The sequence below is a fragment of the Alternaria arbusti genome (assembly GCF_024043155.1).
Source record: "Alternaria arbusti strain BMP 1465 chromosome Unknown scaffold_7, whole genome shotgun sequence".
NCBI lineage: Eukaryota > Fungi > Ascomycota > Dothideomycetes > Pleosporales > Pleosporaceae > Alternaria > Alternaria arbusti.
Window position 1 is genome coordinate 335,241 of NW_026249947.1, and position 21,974 is coordinate 357,214.

Consider the following 21,974-nt stretch of genomic DNA (forward strand, 5'->3'; position numbering starts at 1 on the left):
CGATGGGTCCTTCCCCCACGTCCATGGTTCTGTGACAGCTACTCCAAAGCGTACTCGCTGCTTCTTACATGATTCTCTGTGCACGCAAATCAAAGGCAATGACCCCTCGAAACCTATGTGCACAGCCCATACACGGCAGCATTGAACAGGTGTCTTGCAGCCTACATCAAGCCCATGAGCAACAAACTGCTAGATACGAAGGCAATGTAGACTCCAGGCATTATTATTATTCTGCTAATCTTGCTACCACTAAAGTAAACCACAGCATGAAAATCCCCAGCTCCGTGACACATCCCCCCACCCATGAACGCCGTCGCTAAGTCGTAGATATAATATACAAGGCCATCCAGCCAGTAAAATTACAAACGCATTAAAAGATAACAAAACTCCGCACAACAGCTACTCTGGTTCTCCGCACGAACCAGGAAGCACATCAGAAACCCTCACGACAGAAGCAACATACGGGTACACCGGGACACCCGAACCATGCGTATACCCATCTTGCCCATCCCCCAAGGCAAGCCCTCCTGCGCAGGCCAAACCTGTCCTCCCTCAGACTCAGACTTTGAACAAAACGTCAAAGCCACGACTCCCTTCCCAGGCTCAAGCGGCGAAGCCTCGCGACTCTGCTGCCGCGAAGAACCCGGTGAGAGTTCAGGTGGATCCGTTGGTTGGTCTTCAAGCCAACCGAGTACCTTTTGGCTCACGGTTTCCGTGAGCGGGTTGCCGACGTTGTCGAAATCCTGGCCGTTGAAGGTGTACTTGAGGATACCGGGGTCTGCGAACGAGGGGGCGTGGGAAGGGCGTTTCGGGGCGGCGAGACGCATTTCATGCTCGATGTCCTCTACAGTCCGAGATGTAACGGGCTTCTTTGTTGATGTGGCACCGGAGATGGGGGACTTGTAACCCGTGGAGATGGGAGCGCTGATCTTGGAGATGCCTTGAGCTTTGACTTTCGCGAACATCTCGTCGAGGGCTGATGGGATTGTCAAATCAGCTTCAGTCAAGCCAGTCTTGATCGGCGTGATGTGGAAGCCGTTGTCATCGAAACACTTGCGAACTGGCTTGCCAATCAAGGCCATTGCCCACTCCAAGTCATGCACCGGCTCCTCCCGATGGAACTCGGCGTCAACAGAAACCCTGTACTTGCAGCGAAGCAGCCTCTGGCGCGGCGTCTCCATGCTCTCGTACAGCGCTGCTTCCAAGGCCTTGTTAAGGGCGACAACGCCGTATGCCTTTTCATACGCTTTTGCGTTTTCGGTAGGCCATCCTGGGGCGGTGTCTTCTTTTGTGAGGGTGATGGAGACGGGTGGAGTTTGGGCGACTATGATCTTTCCGAAGAGGAATGCTGGGGCGGTTGGGTTCAGCATGCTGGTTTGTGAGGTGTTGGGTTTTGGAGGGGAAGGAGCAGTCTTGAGTAGGCTGACTTGTGGAAAGTTGAGTTTTGGAGGAGAGGGAGCGGTCTTGGGATAAGATGTACTATTCAACTCTTGTTCGAGTTTGGTTTGGTTGCTGGCTACCTTGGTTGGAGAGTTGTTCTTGGAGCCAGTAGGGGCGTCTTCGAATACAACGACGGGCAAATGTGTGCAGAGGTGCGGTTGCGGCGTGGCGGTCTTGGTACCAGTTGTAGTGTGCGCTCCAGAAAGAGCCCCGATGTTGGCGAGGACCGTCTCATCAGTGGCCGAGTCGTGTCGATAAAGATCGGACGACTCCACGATAACCTGCGCAGAAGTCTTTACCATGGGCGCCGGTCCTGCATTTCCAATAACGTCTCCTTCTACAGGTGCAGTCTTGTTGATAACGATGGTAGCGACCGGCGCGTACGAAGCCTTGTTCGCGGTAGACTTCCCGGCGGCGGCGATGCGCTTTGCCAGCGCCTTCTCTTTCTGCGCCTTCTTGTGATTCTTTAGACCCTTATTCTTTTTGAAAATGACGTCGCCGGAAGCGTCCACGGGAGGAGCCATATTTGCGGTTCGCGGTGAGAGTGTGACTAAGTGCTGTCAGGGGGTGATTCGCATCATCGGCGCAAGTTCTGACTTACATATATTGATGACAGTAGTATAAGCGAGAATACGGTACAGCGATCAAGACCAGAGCGATGACTTCGGTTCAAGAGAACTGGGTATACGCAATAAAGCGGGCGATCATACAAGGGAGTCGAACGAATGTGGCGAGCCTTGACCAGTGCTTTCGGGCTGCGGGCGATGGTGTTGCACGGGTAAGATCACCTGGAGTGGAGCGCAAGCAGGTTGAGCGTACGCTGGGCGCGGTAAGGTATCGACTACTATGAGTGTCGCGCGCCATATTAGACACTAGTACCGTGAGAGTGGAAGTGATGTAATAGTGTGAACAATGGCGTCCGTGCGTTGAGACAAAGTATGAGTGAAAGGAATGACAGTGTGACTGAACATGCATTGTTTGACAATCACATTGTTCAGGACGTCTTGGACATCACGCGGAGTTGGCAAAGCTTGAGGATGTAGAAGGAGAAAGATGATGTCGTGAGACAGATGTGGTATACAGTATCTGTTCGAGCCCTCCTTGGTGGCATGGGCATATGCGTGATCGCAATACTTTCCGAGGTGAGCACCTGGAGTGGTGTCAGTCATGTCCTACCAATACTTTAAGTTATCACGAACCTTTGCCCATGAACTCCGGACTGTTCAAAGCGTTTGCGACCTCACGATAGAGTGGCAGCTGCTTAATATCGAGCGCATCGGCATGAGTTTCGCGCTCTTGTTAGCAGACTAACCAGCCATGCTAGCGTTTCTCTTGGAACCTATCGATGAAAACCAGGAGCAAGGAAGCTTAGTTCGCCTCGAAGGAGAATAACAGATGTAACCGCTGCTGATCGATAGGGAATCTGCGCCCTCGTGGAAAAGGACGGATGATACCAACCTCTGCTATTGAGTGAAGACGTGAGGAAGAGCGGATATGAATGCATCGAGATTACCTGATGTAGTATGACGCAGATGATTTCATAATAAGGTAGCCCAAACCAAGACATCGCGCGGATACAGGAGCGATCTCTACATAGGTGTTGTGAAATTTCCTGCGGTACGGGAGTGGCGCGGAACGTGATGCAGATGGGACATGATTGCCAGCGCTGAGCCGTGTCAGAGCATGAAGATGAAACGGCAAGCAGTCACAACGAAGAGAGGTGGACGTGCGCGAAATGTAGACCGCGATGTGTGTGGGTGCGCGTTGAAGTGTTGTTATGATGCGTGCTTGCCCAGGTGGAGAACCGCGCATAACGCGATCGTGCACGGTGCCGGTACTAGCCTCTTGGCAGTGCTCCAAAGACACCTCGCAGCGGCAGGTACACAGACTCTATCTTTCCTACTTCCCACATCCGCGTCTGCATCTGTCGGCCTTCACACCGCCACTGTCGAACATTCTATTGCGACATTGAACGGCATCATGGATAAGTTACCACAGGAGCTCATCAACAAAATTGTCTTGTGTCTAGAGCGCTATCCCGGTCAGTCACAGGCCCCGATAATTGAACAGCAGGGGGACCAGTCTAAGCTCCCACCATATGCGACAATTTCTAGCCGCTGGAGAGAGGCTGTGGAATACGTCACTTTCCATCGTTTGTCTATCAAGAGCCATGAGCTGAGTCAGCTCGAGGCCATGGTGACTGGCAATCGTCCCCAATACCTAAAGAGACTCTCTTTCGAGATTACACTACCAGAGTACTCAGAAGAGAGCTGTGGACGTGTTGAGTCGATAGAAGAACAACAATGCAATGACGAAGCCTTCACCCAAGCCATCGCAGACTTGTTTTCCTTAGTGAGAAAGTGGGAAGATGCAGATTTAGTACGTGGTTTACGACTACAGCTACACGGCGCATATTCCCCGACCGATCATCGTGACTGGAACCAGATCACGCTTGAAATGGCACAACACAAGCGTGGGATAGACATTTTCGAAAAACGATGGGTAAACTCCTACATCCATCTCTCCAGACCGGAAAGAATACCCACGCTCTTGAGCATCGTATATCTCCGCATTACGGGCCACATTTCCCGAAAGCTGGCCCCTGTAGTCGGACCTGGTCTAGCTGCATGTCTACCCAACCTACGGAGTTTCTACTGGGAGTTTGGAGAGGTAGACGACACGTCCATCAACGTGGAAAGCAGAGCCTTATTCGCGAGGATGCTCAACCAGACTAAGCTTGACAAGTGCTCTGCGGCTGAGATTACCTTCAATCAAGACCCTGCGGCGGACCAACGCGTGGCAGAACCTTCGCGCATACCAATAGGCGCACTCTACGATCCGTTCAGCGTATCTCTGCGTAGCTTTTCGCAGAACCTGACTTCCCTTGTTCTGAACGGCTTTGTCGACTCGACTATTTTCTGGCCTTCAAGCCTTGAGAAAAGCTCTGTGCTCAGCTGGCCGGCCCTCAGGAAGCTGACAATCTTCTTCAACATGGCCGCCCCGTCTGGGGAGTGGTACTTTGACGGAACACCACCAGGTGAGATTGAGGAGCAGTGGGGCGGCAATATCGTGCAATTCCGCGACCGTGAAGACGCAAAGACCTTAGATCCGTTGATCGCGGCTTTCGCAAAGGCGGTCCAACAGATGCCGGCCCTAGAACATTTTCTGCTCGAAACGGAGCTTGGCCACGACATAGGCTACTGGGAGATATCGTACTATGCGCCTGGAATTGAAGAAGATGGGCACGATAATGAAGATGATGCTAGCGTGCGGCGGCTCTACTATTCCGTCGGGGAAGTATGGAGGCCAGATGACTTCATGGCAGAAGCTTTTCGACGTATCGGACGGGATCGACATGGGCCGGAGCTGATTGAAAGGTTTTATGAGCTGGGTAGCAGGACTTGGCCGCTTGATTCTCCGTGGAGCTGGTTATGACCTACGTAACCGACCTATCTGCGCTTTTGAAAATGACCAGGCAGTCTTGACAACTTTTGCCGAGCTATTATTCGATTGCGACTACCTAGTGCTCTGGCCAGCTAAAACAGCACGTGCGGCGACAAGCCTTTAGGACGCTAAACTTCATTGCGACATGACCGCGCTTACTAAGCAGTCCGAGGACTTTCCACGATCCATGCATACCTTCATCTTACTGACCCACCCCGCTGTATCGACCTTCCAAAATGCCGGATATATCAGCCAACGATGGTATTCATCTGCACTACGAGACATATGGCTCTTCCGGTGCCGCTCCCTTGATCTTGGTGAGCTCCCCGCCATCGAGTGCGTACCGCCACCAGGCCTGACACAGGTCGCTAGCTGCACGGCTTCACGGGTTCAGGCGCAGTCTTCAAGCGCAATGTTGCCGCGCTCGCAAAAGCTCATCATGTTATCATTCCCGACCTGCGCGGCCACGGCGACTCCGGTAAACCAAAAGCCGGCTACAACGTGGCACGCTTAGCAATGGATCTCAAGAACTTGATCGAGTTTTTCGGTTTCCGCGACGGTACCATCAAAGCAATAGGCACGAGCCTAGGTGCAGCAATCTTATGGAGCTACAGCGAGTTGTTCACGACTGGCGCATTCTCACACATGGTTTTCGTGGACCAAGCTCCACTGCAGAATTATCTTGAGGATTGGGGTCCTGAGTTCGGAAACCTAGGATGCAACAATCTAGAAGCACTGAACGCGATGCAAAAGACTCTGATTGCCAACCCGAAGGGAGCGCACCTCGGTACTATTGCAGCGTGCTTGGGCTACAGATCTCATCCGCGACCCCGAGACCCTCAGTCGGATTCGGCACAGTGGGAAGATGACGAAGCGTTCTTCCTGGCTGAAGCACTGAAAGGCGATGGATGGTGGTATGGAAAGCTAATGGCTGACCATACGGCGAACGACTGGCGGCATCCTATCGCTCATGCTTTCGGACCAGAGAGCGGTAGTGAAACCAAGGTGCTGGTAGTAGCAAGTAGCCGAAGTGGCTGCTTTCCGGCTGCGGGAGCGCTCAAGGTGGTGGAACTGGTGAATGGAGGCGAAAAGGAAGGACTCGCGAAGGGAGTGACGGTGGACTGGGGTGGTCATTGGTGTTATTGGGAGAAGCCGGAGATGTTCAATGCGCTTGTCATTGACTTCTTCTCGTGAGCGCAATGTATGCCGTATTGACTTGATGCTGCTGCGAAAGAGTAGTTCGTATTATTATTCATCTCAATGTTCATACCAAGAGGTAATCCATCATCGTCGAAAGAACGGGAGGGGTAAAGCTTCCACGCAACGAATTCTTCCGCGGACGCGTCAAACCCTGCAGAGCGCCGCTAGTGAGTGGCATATAAGCAAAAAGCTGGCAGAAACATACCACAGTGGGGGTGTTCAAGCAGTCATCCACAGAGCCACTTCTAAACCGCCTGCATCCTGCTTGTATATTGCTGAGCGGCCGTAAAAGACCACTATGTGGGGTTCCCCAGGCTAAAGATGCGGCTCCCGGAGGCTCTGGGGCTAGCGCATCTGAGTTGTGTCTCGTAGCGAGCAGGTCTGCCTCGAGACGAGCATGACTCGCCTCGATCCCCGCAACGCTGTCACGTATATATGCTCAGTTGGCCGCATCTTCATCGCATCATCATCGCCCAGCTCTTTCTTGTGCAAGCAATATATCCTCTGCTTCTTCTTCGCATTGCATAGCTCTCAGCCCGAGATCGTGAGCCCCAGAATCGAAGTCCTGATCACCGCAAACCTAATCCAAGAGTTCTGAAGAGCAAACCACCAAGAATGTCGAACAACATCCTCATCACCGGCGGCGCCGGCTTCCTAGGCCCTATGCTCGCCGCCAAGTTGGCAAAAGATTCCTCAAACAACATCGTCCTAACCGACCTTCGCACACCCCAACGGCCAGCCGGCATCTCAGACTCGGCATCCAACCTAGAGCTTACAGCTGGAGACCTCACCTCCCAATCAGACATCGACAAACTCCTTTCCATGCGCCCACAATGGTCAGCAATCTTCCTTTTCCACGGCATCATGTCCGTCGGCTGCGAAGAAAACCCCGCGCTTTCCACCAAGGTCAACCTAGACGCCACGCTTTCTGTTCTTACATCCATTTCAAAACTCAAACAATCTACCAAACCCCGCATTGTATATGCTTCAACTCAGGCTGTTTACGGACCGCCTTATACGGCGACAGGCCCCATCACAGATGATACCCCTGCGACACCGATAGGCGTTTACGGCACACACAAGGCCATCATGGAGAAGCATATCGATGACCTTAACCGCCGTGGCCTAATCGATGCCTTCTCCGTGCGCCTACCGACTGTCGTCGTCCGGCCAGGCGCGCCTTCGCGATCAGCAGCAGCATTCCTAAGCGGCCTACTCCGCGAGCCACTAGCCGGACTCGAATGCATCGTCCCCATTAGCGACCGATCAGCACGCCAGATGATTTGCTCACCACGCGTCATGATCGAGAACTTTGTGCGCGTTATGAAGGCACCCTCGGATGCTATGCCGGCGCACATCCGCGCGGTGTACATGCCAGGTATCAGTGTCACGCTTGGTGACATGTACGCGGCGTTCGAGGCGGTCATTGGAAAGGAGAAGCTGAGTCTGTTGCGGGAGGAGGTGGATGAGGAAGCGAAGAGGCTGCTGGATAGCTGGCCGCAGACTGCGGAGTTTGGTAATGCGACGAGAATGGGGCTATTGTTTGACGAGAGTTGCGAGCAGATATATAGGGAGTATGCTGATAGCTTGAAGGCGTAGGCTTTGAAGTAAGAATATATCTCGAGTTTTAACATCCACGTTCCATCTATTCATCGTATGTTGCGGAGATGATGACCGCTTACTCATGCAACAGTCTCAAAATATATGTCCTCCTCAATCCTTTCCACGTCCAAGAACCCCAACTTCTCTATATCTACCTCCCACCTCTTCATCTTGTCTTCTAGCGTGCCAGCCAGCAAGTCCTCTTTCTTTCCGTACTGCCACCGGCTGAAACCCCCAGGCCCATTAACCCGAGCCTTATACGTACGATCAGCCTTCAGCCCTTCCATACTGCGAATGTATTCTTTCTCATTGCCCATTTCCTCCAAAGTACATTCGAATCGCCACGGTCTGTTCGTTGAGATCTCGACAAAGTCACTATCGTCCGGGAATACCGGATGGGGATCATAATCGTAGCAGACGAAGACGGCACCCCATTCAACCTTCTCCCCGGTATCATTGTCTCGGCAGTCAATGAGTTGGTCGATGCAGTGCAGGTTTGCTCCGGTGTATAGTGTGGTGACTGAAAGTGGGGAGCGTGATTTATCGAACACGAAGGGCTCGTCGCTGTCGGACGTGTACTCGATAACGAAGGTGAAGGGATCTGGACCATTGAGATGAGCTTTTTTGGGCATCTGCAACCTGGCAAAAAGTTTGGGTGGCGCCGGGTCGTCGTGGACGGTGAAGTAGTATGTGCCGCCACCTTCACGATGAACGGGCAGCTTCTGCGATGTTGTGAGGCTTTCGGAATTGCGATCGATCTCATCCGCATAACATGCGAACACTTCGCCAGCTTTCTCAGACAACCGTAAACCGCATGTATGGCCAGGCTGCAAGACTTCTTTCCACACAACATGCGTTGTTTCAGTTAACACGCTAATTGATACTTCCCGATACTGTGGGAACGACGTTGAGAGTATGTTGTACTGGCCTTTCCGATGTGATGTGAAAGATGGCAGCACTATAACACCTGCATCTTCCTTGCCAGATTGGACGAGTTCGAATAGTCCGGATCTTAATGCCTGTAGGACAGTGTTCCGCCCCCTTCCAATAACAGTGAGACCATTGCATAACAGAGTTATCGGGCGCTCTGTCTCTGGAGTTGTAACTATGAGGTGGCCAAGGCTACGACGTTGTTTGCGGTTCAACTGGAACTTGTCGTTGGGTTCCAGCTCCTCTGCCTCAAACCGGAGGGATATGATATTGCTACCATCATGACCGATCTCATCTGTCATATTGAGTCAGTGTTTCTTGATACGTGTAGCGCAGATTTGGAACAGATTCGAGTGGTAGGCGTGCTGGGGTGAAGGTAAGGATTTCGTAGCTGTTGAATGCGATCAACGATTGCGCACCCAAAGGTTACACTCGACGGTGTCTGTGGCTGATGGAAGACTGCGCGCTGACTATTGCAGGGTAAGTGTAGGCTTCAGTCTGGATGAGAGGCGCATGCTCTTCTCCATGGATGCTTCGTCGATGGCGGCACAGCTCTGACGTCACATCAAAGCAAGAACCAGAAGGGATGACACTTGGCGTTTTACCAAAAGAAGGCCACAATACCGCACATGCACCAAAAGATCTTTCGAAAGTTGCATTCAAAGGTAGCATTCAAATAATACGCATGTCCCTATCTGCTATCGTAAACATGATGGCCATAGCTAGGCTTAGCCAAGACCGCGAAGTATCCCAACCTGGCCTAGATATTCTTCCAAGTTTGACCCAGTACTCTTCGCGTTTTAACTGAATCGACCCCGTTTATACTTGGGGTGATGCGTGCTATGCGATGTGTCTGCATGATCACGTTTCCTGACCTGACGTATCTTTTGCCGAGCAATAGGTAGTGGGCTCTTGAAAGATCTTGGTAATACTCTCTCTGATGGACCATCACTTCGCGGTTGCGTACGAGACCGCGATCGATTTCGACTTTTCCTCTGGCTGATCTCCGTTTTCAAAGTTGTTTCGATAGGGCCAAATATGTGGGCAGACATGAAGTTTTGGAAGCGCTTCAATAGCCGGAGGATTGTGGGTACAAAAGGGTCGGCCCCATACTGCAAAGAAAAGAGGAACAGATCATGAAGAGATTCATCCAATGCACTTTCGTGTACACTGTTTTCATCGACAGAATGCATAGCCTCGAGAAGACCCTCCCATAGAGTGTTGCCACTGGGTGTGACTGCGTTAGGATCGAGTCCGTGTTCCAGAAACATGCGGTATAGTGAGACTCGGACAAGAAGCAATGTTGTGTTAGTCTGGTGATACAATTCCAGTTGCTGACACACATTCTGATACCATCCGCGAGGGCTTCCATTGTCGCTAAGCATAGTGTCCTCGTAGACCATGGATACATCAGCGCCGTGACGGAGAAACTCGTGCATAAGTTCATGCTGTATCGCCTGCGAGCCGCGATACATATCGAAAGCGTCTCGGGTCATTAATCGAAAAAACTCCGTGGTCAAAGTTGAGTGTTGTGTCACGGCATTCGGATCCAATCCGAGGTTGAAAAGGCGTTTGAAACATTCCAACGTGTATCGCAGACTCCCCTCCGATTTGGGTTTCGCGCGATCTAGCAGTCCTACCCATTGCTCAGTCGCTGCATTCAAGTCGGCGCCATTCTCGACGAATAACTTCAGTACAGCCCAGCATTGCAATTCCTGCTTGCTGTTTATGAACTTTGGTAGTTCGTCTGCGAAAGTAGTCCAACTGGATACACCATCTATGAGAGAGTTGGGATTCGCTCCTAGCTCAAGCAACTGCTTCACCAATGACGGCAAAACGCAATTCACGACGGACGTGGAGAGAACAGGGTCAAACCAGTCCACCAGCTGGCTGGACGAGCCGTAGCGCTCGATAGTAGAGGGCATAAGGTCGTATTCCTCGTGAAGACCGACTGGACGAGCTATCACATGTTTGAGGATACGATCGAGGTTCAAATCAGCTCCGTCCTTGTGCACTCGATATTTGAGATACTCCGCATGACCGATTGAAGCAGCGAATCGAACGATGTCACAGTTCAGTCCGCAGCTTGAATGAAACGGTCTGGTGCGCTCGTTCTCTACTTCTGCTTGATCAATGACCTCAAAGTAGTGTCCTGTATCGTCTGTTTCGAAGGCGCCTTGACCAGCCAGTTCCACAGCTAGCTTCAAAGTGGAAAGGCACGAATTTTCCTCGATGAACTTGGACGCGGCGATCAGAGCTCGACTTATAGCAGTGCACACGTTGAGCTCTCCCAAGACCCAGGACTCGAGCTTTTCCCTCATGCGTTTTGTAGCGAGAAAGTCGCTCAGAGTGCGATGGAGAAAGTCCACCTTGGTATCAGCACTTATGTCGACCATAGAACTAGCCTCCAAAAGACCTTTGAACCGACCATTAAGCCGTCTCTCAGTCTGGACAGCACATCTCTGTATGTCGGGCGCATCCCATCTCTTGCTAGGCATATCCAAGTTGAAGTTCTCGTCCTCTTGTTCCAAGAAGTAGTAATGTATCAAGTCTAATTGAAGAGGGGTCCGCATGGCCGCGAGGAATGTACCAGCCATTCGGCTTTGATATATCTCTTCAACAGAGCCTAGTATCTGCTCGAAGAAATCTTCCAGATCCGACGGTATCACACGGAGCCGCTTTTGTAATAGCGAGACTGAATCCTCATTGACGATGCCATCGCGGAGCGATCTGACCACTAAGCGAACCCAGAGAAATACTCCTTGTGCTCGCTCCCCAATATCCTTTATCAGTTCGTCGAAGATCTTGGATCCGAAGTCAACGCAACCGCGATAGGATCGCAGCAGGGTTTCCCGTGCGAATAACTCAATGTCCGGTCTTGTGAAGTCATGTATTCGAAGAACGTACGGATTCTCTTGTCCGAAAGACCTTTGGAAACAGTTCCAAGGTCTACTGGAAAGGCAGAGCTTGACGTTTGGGGCGGCAGACAGGTCCCGCATAGTTTCAATTACATCCCAGCTGTCTCCGTAATACTCGTCAAGGCCGTCTACTTGGAAGTAGAACTTGGTGGCTACAGTCGTTTGTGTTCGGAATAACGCGATTGACTTTTGCAGTTCGGAAAGAGTCCATGGGATAGGCGAAATGCTGGTGTTAGGTTGAGGCGGAGACTCAGCATGCCATCTCTCAGGACATATTGTCGAAGCTAACTCGGGACAAGCATGTAGTATATGGTAAAGAAGGCTTTGCAAAAGTCCTTCCAACGACCTTTGCATTTGTTGACCCGGTTTCCAAAAATAGAAACATGCTCGGACCAGCGGTGCGTGTCCACACCAGACTTGGAGATTTCGCTTAGTCTTGTCATGTTCGTAAACATATTTCATCAGAGTTGATTTCCCGGAACCTGGTACGCTGTTTAGCCATTGGAACGTACGATGATGATAGCCTGAAATTACCTGGCTTCCCTGTAATCCAATAGATCCCGTCATCACGTTGCAACCATTGTGTGAACCGGGTATTTGGCCGTAAAGTAGGAGCATCGGTATCTTCACCACTGTACATCCATGCAAAGGTTCTTATGTGGGCATCTTTGATAGCGCTCTGTCGGATTTCCATGCAATCGTAGCGGAGACTGGCGATGATCATGTGACTTCGAGACAACTGATGAACTCTCGACGATAGTTGAGAGAAGTGATCGTGAAAAGCCTTTGAGATGGCATCGCTGCAGTGATCCGAGATGCTTCGCTGAGTAGCTTGGAGCTGAACATCCAATTCCTGGATCTGTGCAGTAATCTCGTAACCTGCCTGGATGTTTTTCTTCTTCCAGGTCTCCAACAAGTCCATGAGCCTGACTTGGTTGTTACTAGATGCATGGTGAGCTAACGTGAGAAGAGGTAAGATCAAGAGAGCTCACTTGGTATCGGAAACTAGATGCATCGCGACCTGGTCTCTGAGCGCACCTAGCCTCGCCTTCAATTCTTCGATGTGCGCTTTTCCCCAAACCGATTCCAGAGCTCGTCGAAAGCTTTGCCACCTTTTTGGTAAACTTCCAGTTCTCGGTCCATGCTTGTGATGAAGCTTAGAGATTGCATCCAGAAGTTCCTCAGCAATAGTGTCGCAACGATGAGCGATTTCGGATAGTCGTCGTGTTGAACATGCACTTGCAGTTATACGTTTACTCAAGGTCCTAATGTCCTGGGAGATGATCTCGAGGTCGACATTCTCGTTCAATGTGCCCGACACAGACTGATGCAGTTCCTTGGTTTTCGACACAAGAACGAAGCTGAACGAGATGAATTGGATAATGTTCCCGGCAAGAGCAATAGCAGCAAGACCTTCTGCCATTCTTCACGGTGATGTCTCTGGGTGGATTGCAAAGTCGTGGTCGAGCGAGACGCAGCCAGCCCTGGTTTCATAGAACGAAGCGGTGCAGCGGCTCGGCTCCGCCATCATCAGGCTGGGGCTGTGTTACTCTGTGGCAACTCCTGATTCGATGAGGGAATGGCAACGGACTTCCGGCATACAGCGTGCACTTTGGAAAGGCAGAGCGATGCTCTCATACGTCGTTCCAGTGAGATGTGGCGGTTTTGGTTGGTGAGGATTGGAAGTTACAGTACAAGCTCTGGTGCTTGGCGAGGTCCAGGTGCGCCTGCCACCAGAACGGCAAGGCATACCGCGAAAAACAAAAACAGCGGCACGTTTGTTGAGCCGATAACGCGTTCAGTGTCAAGAATCGAATACTCGCGAAATACATTGAGCCATGAAGCTAGATAGACGATATGCATGAAAATTCTTACGACGAGCCGTTCGCACCGTTCTTACGATGTTCTAGTCTCTGCTTTTCATACTCTCCCTCTCAGCCACTCGCCCGCCCGCTTAGCCATCTGCACAGCCTCCTGGTTAAACCCTAGAAGATGACCAAGAAGGAGGATGTCATGCGGGACATTCTCCTCAATATCCAACTGAAGATCATTACCCGCCTCCTTCATCTTCTCCGCCCACTCCACAATATCAAAGTATAGCACCTCTCCACTGCCCGTGTTCACGAACATGGGCACCTCAGTCTTGAACGTCCGGTTCTTCTGCGAGACATAAGGCTGCGACAAGACCTTCTCTCCACCCTCACCCGCATACGCGGTTGTGCCCCACGCCGTGAACGGCGGGGAGATGTAGTCTGTAGCGTAGTTGCGGTTGTCATGGACGTAGGAGCCGGAGGTATCGGCGGGGTTGGTCCACGGTGACCAGAGTAGCGCGGATGAGGGAGCGGGTAGGCTGAGCTCGGAGCCGTAGTCGGTGATGTAGCGGAGGAGTGCGATCGCGAGGTTGCCGCCTGCTGAGTCTCCAGAGAGGATGATGTTCTTCGGGGAGATATTGAGGTCGTTCAGCAGGTATAGGTATGATGTCAGACTGTCTTGGAGGGCAGCGGGGAACGGGTTCGAGGTCTTCGAGACGGGTAGGGTGGAGAGGCGGTATTGCGGGCAGAAGACGTGCGTGGCTGGTGTATGTTTGAGGAGTTTCTTGGCCATGGGTCCGCTGGCTGCTGTTCGTCCATCCCCTAGAAATTGTTAATTTTGGACGCGCCTGGATAGTGGAAACGGCATGCTCACCCGTGACGAAAGCTCCGCCGTGAATATGAAGAACGACCTTCGTGTTCTTATCACTACCCGTGGTTAACGGTGCGGGAAACCACGTCCCCCCGATTTCCACAGGCACAACATCCTTATTGCTCCTCAATGGCCCCTTGTATGCATCATTCTTTGCCGGCTTGATGACTACGAAGCGCTCCTTCTCTTGTTCCGGTGTCAGGGGCAGCGGCGTGGCAACCTGCACCTTTGACACGTGCCATAGACCAGAGAAGAAGGCATGCACGGTGATAGCCTGTCGAAGAGTCCAGCTGGGATGCTGGCGACCGAGAACGAGGAATTTGATCAGGATGATAGGGAAGCGCACGAGCTCGAAGCCCAGGGCGCCGAGCCCGTAGACGGCCTTTACGGGGTGTTGCGTGAGGTCCACCATGGCGCTAGTGGCAGTGTCGATAGGGATGAAGAGAGCTCCATTGCGGGACTAGGGACTTATAACGCGATGACGATGGTGTGCCGCTTGCCTGTGATTGTTGAGGGGCGGCTGGTTCTGAGGATCTGAGCCGAGGTCCTTGGCGAGGCTAGCTCATGATCTCCAAAACTACCCCACATCTGTACCTCGACTTTTCCAACCTTTGCCGTTATCGACTTAGGAGAACCGCATCTTGGTACGCACCGCATTTGGTCCGGCGACATCGCAACCCGTGTCTGAGCACGCAAAATTGATCCGACGCGTGGGCATGGCGGTCGGACGACTCGTACACCTCGGAAGACTATCCGGCGTAGCTGGGTACTGTTGCTAACGCCCCTTACAACACTCATCACGTATACATTCGTCCGGTACCTGAATTACTGCATCTCCCAGAGGCGTGCGCCGCTTCCCAAAGAAAGAGCTTAGAATACATGACATTACATTGCAAGATCACATGGGTAACTCATATTGCTTCTTTTCGCATTCGAATATCTCGAATCTGTCTATATCCTTTCAACATTGATGAGCCTCTGTTGGCCTCGCTCTGTACCACTATCAGCCGGATCCTGTCATATGAGGATTTTATCTCTTCCAACCCGAAAGGAGCGTGGCGCTGGCTGGTATCGTCAACGCCCGCTCGGGTATCAGGGTAATCACAGTCTGAATCGAAAGTGACAACCGATGTTGCCACTTAGGTTGGAGTCTCTCTCAGGCTAAGTGTTCACTGACGTCTCCTTCTCGATCTGGGCGGCTTGTAATCTCCATCAGGGTCTTCATGCTGACGTCGTTTACGCTTAGCCCTAGCAGCAGTGTTGGATGTAGCAACTTGAGGCTGGGTTCTGCGAGATGAAGCGACAAGAGCATTCTGCTGGGGCTGCCTAGTTGTTAAAGTTGTTCCCTGGCTGTCACCGGTCTGAGTGGATTGTTGATTTGTCCTCGACGTGTTCTGCTGGCTTCCTTGTCGGGTATTCCGTTCAGGCTGCTTCCCACTGGCCTTCTTAACATGCTTCGCGGGTGTGAGTTCCTCGGGACGAAAGTACGTAATCAGCGCCAGGATATCCTCTATCATGGCACCTGTAGGGCGACTATTCTTCGTTCCCCGACCTAGATGAATCCGGTCTCGGATCATTCGTTGTACCTCCCTCAGCTTTCCTGGTGTATGGCTGGCTAGATCTCGAAGGAGGACGAGGAACTCCTCGCCCCATCCTAGGCATCCTTTGGCTTTGCTGACGTGGTTGTAGCTCAGGCCGTTTGGAAGTGCTTCCCAGGCATCGTCAATACCCCATAGTCTGCATATATCCTCGATTACCGCGTTGATAACCGGTTCGGGGGTCGAAGATCGTGATCGCTGCGTGTTGGGTGTCATGGTAGATATTGATGAAGAGAAGCGCTCGATGGACGTGATTGCGCTCTAGTAGATCTGACCTTAGTCGCGATTGCAGAGTTGCCAACTGCTGTACGGAGGCTGGGATCATATAGGAGCTGACGAGACCATATCGCGTCGAGGGGAGGCGTGTGACTGAACAACGTCGCCATCGTTTGTATGGATGAGAAGTGGCCTCACAAAAGTTCGCATTTCGACTTTCACCCGAATCAACTCGCCTACGGTTTACTACTCGCTCGCTTCAGTGAAAGCGACAGCCGAGATGCATCGCGGGTCTCAGTGCCTTGCTGTTGACGGCTATTTAGATAGCGCGGCATAGTACTCACACTCCGCCCTGTGTTCGAACTGGGCCACCAGCGTAGCTGTCGGAGGCTTGCGTATGTAATATCTTCATGGTAAATATTATGAGGAATGTAGTTCGGTCCTGTACTCGTTCGATTCCGTGTTTAGACGACATGTCGGACTTTCTATACCAACAGAGCAGATGCAGTCTTTTATTAGTGAAAGGCTTGTTCGACCTTTGTCTCCAAACAATGAATCATGAATATTCCAGCTAACTACCACTTGGCTTGCCGAAGAGAAAGCTCTTTGCGCCCTTCACACCTTCGATGCGAGTACAAACCGTCGAAATCTAGGGAAGATTGAAGCACTTGACTGTGAATGCGTACTGACATGTACAGCAATACCTCAATGATTTAGTCAATCTTATCTCTTCATGGTGGGTAGATGAAAGACCTGAGGGAGAGATTTGCTTACTCAGCTCACTCTGCCAAGCCAAGCCCTAGCGTCTTTCCGCTCAGAGCTCCCACCAGCTTCAATCAAATCTTTGGGCTTCCATTCTACCACCGGCATCTCTCCACCGCCGAAGAAGGTGCCCAAACTAGCGACGTTTCTTCTTTTCGCATTACCATCACTTGCGACTCCACGCGATCAAAATGTCAGGCTTCAGTTGTCAGTTGTCGCACCTGCCGGAAGCTGTCAAACATGGAAAGAACAACAATGCACATGCACGCTGATATCCGCCGAACAGTCTTCGCCAAAAACGTCGGACTAGTGCGCTCCTCGTATGATAAGCAAAAGCAGAGAACAATGGGGACGTCGCATGCATAGCCTTGCTGGCCATCATGCCTCGGTTGAGGATGTTGCCCCTTTCCGAAAGTCAGGCGCGCGCGGTACCCCATTCAACGACCTTCATCGCAGAATACACGATGGATCATTCTTGCGTAGTCGCAAACATACTGAAAAGGAACAACAATAAACACCCACGCCGTCCAGTCGTCGTTGTGGTGTTGAATAGATTGTGCTGTGTCTACTCGTAGACAGCTCCGCCAAATTACTGGGGTACCTGTGTCCGTCGGCAATTCCGCCGAGAGAAGGCGAACCCAGACCACTCCATGTCGCGTGCACGACCCGGAGATTTTCAGGACCAATTGGCTAGAAGAAAATACCAATCATGCGTGGGGTTCGTGATGCCAAAATTAGATGACAACGGTCTAAGATCGTTTTCTAGACGAAGCTGTCCTTAGCTCTTCGGTGAGAGTAACCGCAACCCCACACCTTCCATGCTCCATCCTACATCGTATCCTGAACACGAACTTAGTCGCTGCAACGGGCACTATGGCAGCCCCGTATGCGCATTGATCATGCGCCGTTTAAGAAGCCCCGTAGCGATACCCTTTAATAGCATTACGCATTCTAGAGGCCTTATATACCGCTTCTACGCGCAACGGTCTTCACCATCATCATTCGACATTCGTTTAGTCCTTCGTTAGAACATCCAAACACATTAATCATGAGGAGAAACCAACTAATCAGCCTCGCGCTGCTTGCCCCGAGTTGTCAAGCCTACGTCTGGCCCAGCAAGTACGACCAGCTCGATGACTTACTGTATCTGCAATCTGGGTACATCAGGAATGGAGAACTCTCAGATCGTACGTACCCATACTCCCCATTTTACCCCTCCTGCAACTTACACAGCAACAGAGGTCCAGACCTGCTCATTCGGCGCTCGCCAACCAGGCATCCAAAAGGCCGCGGAATGGGTGCGAACGAACTTCCACGACGCCGTCACCCACGATGCCTCAACGGGGATCGGAGGCTTGGACGCCTCGATCCAATACGAACTCGACAGACCAGAGAATCTCGGTGCCGCTTTGAACAACACCTTATCCGATATGGCCAGTTCAGTCAACATCCGGAGTTCCGCAGCCGATGTTTTGGCCTTGTCATTGGTCATGTCTGTGGCTCGTTGCGCTGACATGCGCGTACCTCTACGACTGGGCCGCAAGGACGCGGCAGAGGCTGGCATCAAAGGCGTACCGGAAGCGCACACCGACCTCGACACCACAAGGAAGAGATTTGAAACTGCCAGTTTGACAGAGAAGGAGATGATCACTTTGATTGCTTGTGGTCACAGCATTGGTGGTGTTCACTCAGTCGATCACCCGGAGATCGTCTCCGGTCCCGTCACCGCCGAGAACAAGGCGACTTTCGATACCACCAGCGGAGAGATGGACAACGCTGTGGTAACGGAGTACCTCAACAACTCGACAGCGAACCCATTGGTCGTCAACGCCAACAACACTTTGAACTCCGACAAGCGCATCTTCCTTGCCGACGACAACGCGACTATGCGCAAGCTTGCAGACAAGGCCTACTTCAAGTCGCAGTGTGAAGCTGCATTCGAGAAACTTATCCACCTCGTGCCAGGAGATGTCACACTAACGGAGCCCATGGAGCCAGCGGATATCCGTCCTTACATCACATCATACCAACTCAAGGACGGAGCAGTCGAATTAACAGGACGTCTTCGTGTCCGAACCACGCCAGTCACCGGCCGCGACGGCAACACGCTCACAGCTTCTCTCATTCCAGTTTCGCGCAATGGCAGCGCACCCGCCGAGATCGTCGCCAACCGCGCTACCTACAAGTTAGGAACGTCTTCTGGATACCTAGATGAAGTGTTCCAGTGGTTCGAATTCACCCAGACACTCAACGCCACCGATGCCTTCGACTCCTTCACCATCCGTGTCAACGACAAGACCTACGACAACGGCGGCACAGGCAGCTACCCCATCAACCCCGACGTCCTCTACCAAGAAGCGCAATCATGCACGGCCAAGGATACCACAACAGGCGAATGGAAGATGACCATCACCGCAGCCGTTTTCAAGGCCCTCCTCCAGACCGGTGCTACACCACAGCTCAACGTCTCGAAGAAGACCAAGGTCCAGGGCCTTGTTATTCCTCGTCTTACACCAACAATTGTCGAGATGAGCCCCGCGGGCAAGGAGACTGCGGAGTATGTGTATTACACTGCGACGACGGTTCTGAGTGAGAGGGGCCTTGATTCTACGTTTGATATTGAGGTTGGGGAGAGTAAGGTGGAGTTTATTAATGCGAATGCGCTTACGCAGCAGGAGTGTGCGGCTTTGTAGATACCCAATTTTTAATGAACGCTCTAATTTCTTCCACTACCAAGTCTTCTCCAGCTACGACAAGATATGCCTCGAACGAATGCAAGAGACTACACAGGGTAAGTCAATGTCGCCATAACGCCTTGCTACTATTGGAAACCGCTACTCCCACTCACAATCCTAGCTCAACAGCAGCTTTCTCGATTTGCCTCTCTGTCTTGTGAAGCTCCCATTCAGACTCGACGTCTGCCCCTGTCTGCTCGGCCCAAGCCAGATGATCTTCGTATTCGACGCAGAAATCGGGATCTGTCAGCCACCAATCGATTAAGACCTCGTCAACACCGTTTTCGATGGCAGGAAAATCATCATCGTATGAGAACCTGAATAATTGATCATCGGGGTTGACAGGATTTATGCGAAAGCAATCGAGTTGAAGCTGCAGAATGATCTGGTGCAGTGGTGAACGAGCCCCGAACGACCGAGCTAGAAGTCCTAGGTATATGCCGACTTCGTATGCGTTGTCTGACGATCCAAGGATGGCTTTTGCGAAATTCTTCTTCAACTCTGGTATACGCGGGAGTGTAACACCGCCGCGTTTGTCATTGACGAGGAACTCGCTCATGTTGAATCCGCGCTGCATGAGCGTCTCGACAGAGACCTCATGGATGAGGTATTTTCTTGGTATTTCCCACTCGAAAATATACTCGTGTCGCAGCCAGCTGGAGTCTTTCATCCTCAATATATCGGCTAGACCCTCGGCATGATGGTAGACATGCTTGTCTCCATTGGGCACGAAGAAGAACGCGATCCAGATCTGGCTGGGGTCTTCTCGAGCCACGTGAAACTTGTTGAACGCGCGCCGAAGGGTGTCAATCATTCGGCTACTGACTGAAACGAGGGCAGTCGGCTTTCTTGTGTTTAGATTCAGATGATTGATGAACTCAGGGAGAAGGTTGTCGCCTAAGGGTCGTGCTTGCCTGGGACCTTTGCCAGAGATGAGGCCGCCAGCGCTGCTGTGCGAGTAGCATCGATAGAAGTATCTTCCACGATCGCTCATCTTTGGGTATAATCGGCGTGTTGGAGGAGCGCTGCGAAGATCTAGCTGCGAGCGTCTGGGGACTTGTTCCCCGCGCGAGCAGGGTTAGTGGCACCACCTGTGCATCCAGTGCCCTCCAGGCTGCCAGGCTGCCAGGTTCCGGGGCTACCTGGAACTGGTATTCCCGGCGCCACTACAGAAGCAATACAAGCGTCCTCTTCGTAACTACAACAATGCGCATGCGATAATGGATGCTTTTCCTCAATGGAAGCAATGTAACCATGATATAAGAGTTCACTCATGTGGCCTTCTCAATCCCACTGCTAGGGAGCTTTAGCGCGCGATCACGGTGCTCAGTAGTATACAATATTACATATACCACCACACGTCCCACACTGACAACCCTTACGGTGCACGATTTTCTTGAGCATCTATAAGACCAAGCCAAGCTCTAAGTCTTCCTAGTCATCTACTGATACATCATCCCCACCAACCACACCAGGAACGCCGAACCATGCAACCCAACCCTACAACTTCGAAGACAGCTTCCCGCTCTTTTGCGCCGTGTAAGTGGCGATGAGATCCATCAACGCTGGGCTAAGCACATCATATGTCTGCAGACCCTCCTTCCTGAACTTCTCTCGCACGGCGTCCATCTCCTTCGGGTTGAAACCCTGCTCGATGATGCTGCTGACGAAGGCGGCGAACTGCGGCTCTTGCCATCCCTTCTTGTCACTGAGTTCAACGTGGACGAAGTCCAGGCCCTTGAATGGATGGTCGACGACAATGCGACCGAAGAGGTGGACGCCGCATTGCTTGCAGGCATTGCGCTGGATGGCCGCTGATTCGTCGATGATGTGCAGCTTGTCGCCGTTGGCAGTTACGGAGACGTTGTCCTTTGGAATGACTCCAACGACAGAGAAGAGCGCGCCCTTTGGCTTCCAGCATTTCGAGCAGCCGCAGGCGTGGTTGTGCGCGACGTTGCCAGCGAGGGTAACTTCGACCTTCTTGGTGGGGCAATGGCAGTAGAGCTTGCCGCCGGAGAATTTGGGGTCGCCCTTCTTGATACCGTTGTCGATGGCGGGGTGGATGGACGGCATTATGAGCACTAATTTATCGATGGTTTACTTGGAACAAGAGGTGGTTGTTTGAGGTTATCTGGAGGGTGACAAAGTCGCAAATACTCAGGTACCTAGGCGCACACTATATACGGGTCCTGCGTTCCACATCGAGACTATCACCCCCTCACGGGACTGCGCAACCGATCAAGAAAGAACCGCCCCAATATGTGGTGCGACCGCACGCAATACTGATGGTATTGTGGATTGGAGGTGCGGAGCCGCATAACGTTGCCGCTTTAGGTCACTCGGCCCTTCCCCGCCTCGCTTTGGAGATTGCCGCGATACAGCTGCCTGCCCTTTGGAGGCGATGCAGATGCTCATATTCACTGCATTTCGCAAACATGAAGAGACGA

General features: G+C 52.0%; 9 protein-coding genes across 9 annotated transcripts; 4 read left to right on the forward strand and 5 right to left on the reverse strand.

Annotated features, from left to right (window-relative positions):
• Positions 1–443: 443 nt before the first annotated feature.
• J4E86_005920 (uncharacterized protein) lies at positions 444–1,964 on the reverse strand (the record flags this gene model as incomplete). Its single annotated transcript, XM_051446451.1, has 1 exon — positions 444–1,964. One exon carries the CDS (start codon positions 1,962–1,964, stop codon positions 444–446), a length of 1,521 nt encoding a protein of 506 aa, XP_051302026.1.
• A 1,456-nt stretch (positions 1,965–3,420) lies between these two features.
• Positions 3,421–4,875, forward strand: J4E86_005921 (uncharacterized protein; the record flags this gene model as incomplete). The annotated part of the gene is made up of 2 exons (XM_051446452.1): positions 3,421–3,819; positions 3,841–4,875. The coding sequence occupies 2 exons, from the start codon at positions 3,421–3,423 to the stop codon at positions 4,873–4,875; spliced, it is 1,434 nt and encodes a 477-aa protein (XP_051302027.1).
• Positions 4,876–5,120: 245 nt separating this feature from the next.
• J4E86_005922 (uncharacterized protein) lies at positions 5,121–6,078 on the forward strand (the record flags this gene model as incomplete). Its single annotated transcript, XM_051446453.1, has 2 exons — positions 5,121–5,201; positions 5,257–6,078. The coding sequence occupies 2 exons, from the start codon at positions 5,121–5,123 to the stop codon at positions 6,076–6,078; spliced, it is 903 nt and encodes a 300-aa protein (XP_051302028.1).
• Positions 6,079–6,699: 621 nt separating this feature from the next.
• On the forward strand, positions 6,700–7,683 carry J4E86_005923 (uncharacterized protein; the record flags this gene model as incomplete). Its single annotated transcript, XM_051446454.1, has 1 exon — positions 6,700–7,683. The coding sequence occupies one exon, from the start codon at positions 6,700–6,702 to the stop codon at positions 7,681–7,683; it is 984 nt and encodes a 327-aa protein (XP_051302029.1).
• An 83-nt stretch (positions 7,684–7,766) lies between these two features.
• On the reverse strand, positions 7,767–12,957 carry J4E86_005924 (uncharacterized protein; the record flags this gene model as incomplete). Its single annotated transcript, XM_051446455.1, has 5 exons — positions 7,767–8,911; positions 9,584–11,686; positions 12,069–12,475; positions 12,527–12,539; positions 12,786–12,957. 5 exons carry the CDS (start codon positions 12,955–12,957, stop codon positions 7,767–7,769), a joined length of 3,840 nt encoding a protein of 1,279 aa, XP_051302030.1.
• Positions 12,958–13,454: 497 nt separating this feature from the next.
• Positions 13,455–14,628, reverse strand: J4E86_005925 (uncharacterized protein; the record flags this gene model as incomplete). Its single annotated transcript, XM_051446456.1, has 2 exons — positions 13,455–14,167; positions 14,220–14,628. 2 exons carry the CDS (start codon positions 14,626–14,628, stop codon positions 13,455–13,457), a joined length of 1,122 nt encoding a protein of 373 aa, XP_051302031.1.
• Positions 14,629–17,840: 3,212 nt separating this feature from the next.
• J4E86_005926 (uncharacterized protein) lies at positions 17,841–19,485 on the forward strand (the record flags this gene model as incomplete). Its single annotated transcript, XM_051446457.1, has 2 exons — positions 17,841–17,979; positions 18,032–19,485. 2 exons carry the CDS (start codon positions 17,841–17,843, stop codon positions 19,483–19,485), a joined length of 1,593 nt encoding a protein of 530 aa, XP_051302032.1.
• Positions 19,486–19,636: 151 nt separating this feature from the next.
• Positions 19,637–20,521, reverse strand: J4E86_005927 (uncharacterized protein; the record flags this gene model as incomplete). The annotated part of the gene is made up of 1 exon (XM_051446458.1): positions 19,637–20,521. One exon carries the CDS (start codon positions 20,519–20,521, stop codon positions 19,637–19,639), a length of 885 nt encoding a protein of 294 aa, XP_051302033.1.
• A 506-nt stretch (positions 20,522–21,027) lies between these two features.
• J4E86_005928 (uncharacterized protein) lies at positions 21,028–21,600 on the reverse strand (the record flags this gene model as incomplete). The annotated part of the gene is made up of 1 exon (XM_051446459.1): positions 21,028–21,600. The coding sequence occupies one exon, from the start codon at positions 21,598–21,600 to the stop codon at positions 21,028–21,030; it is 573 nt and encodes a 190-aa protein (XP_051302034.1).
• Between the last annotated feature and the right edge of the window lie 374 nt (positions 21,601–21,974).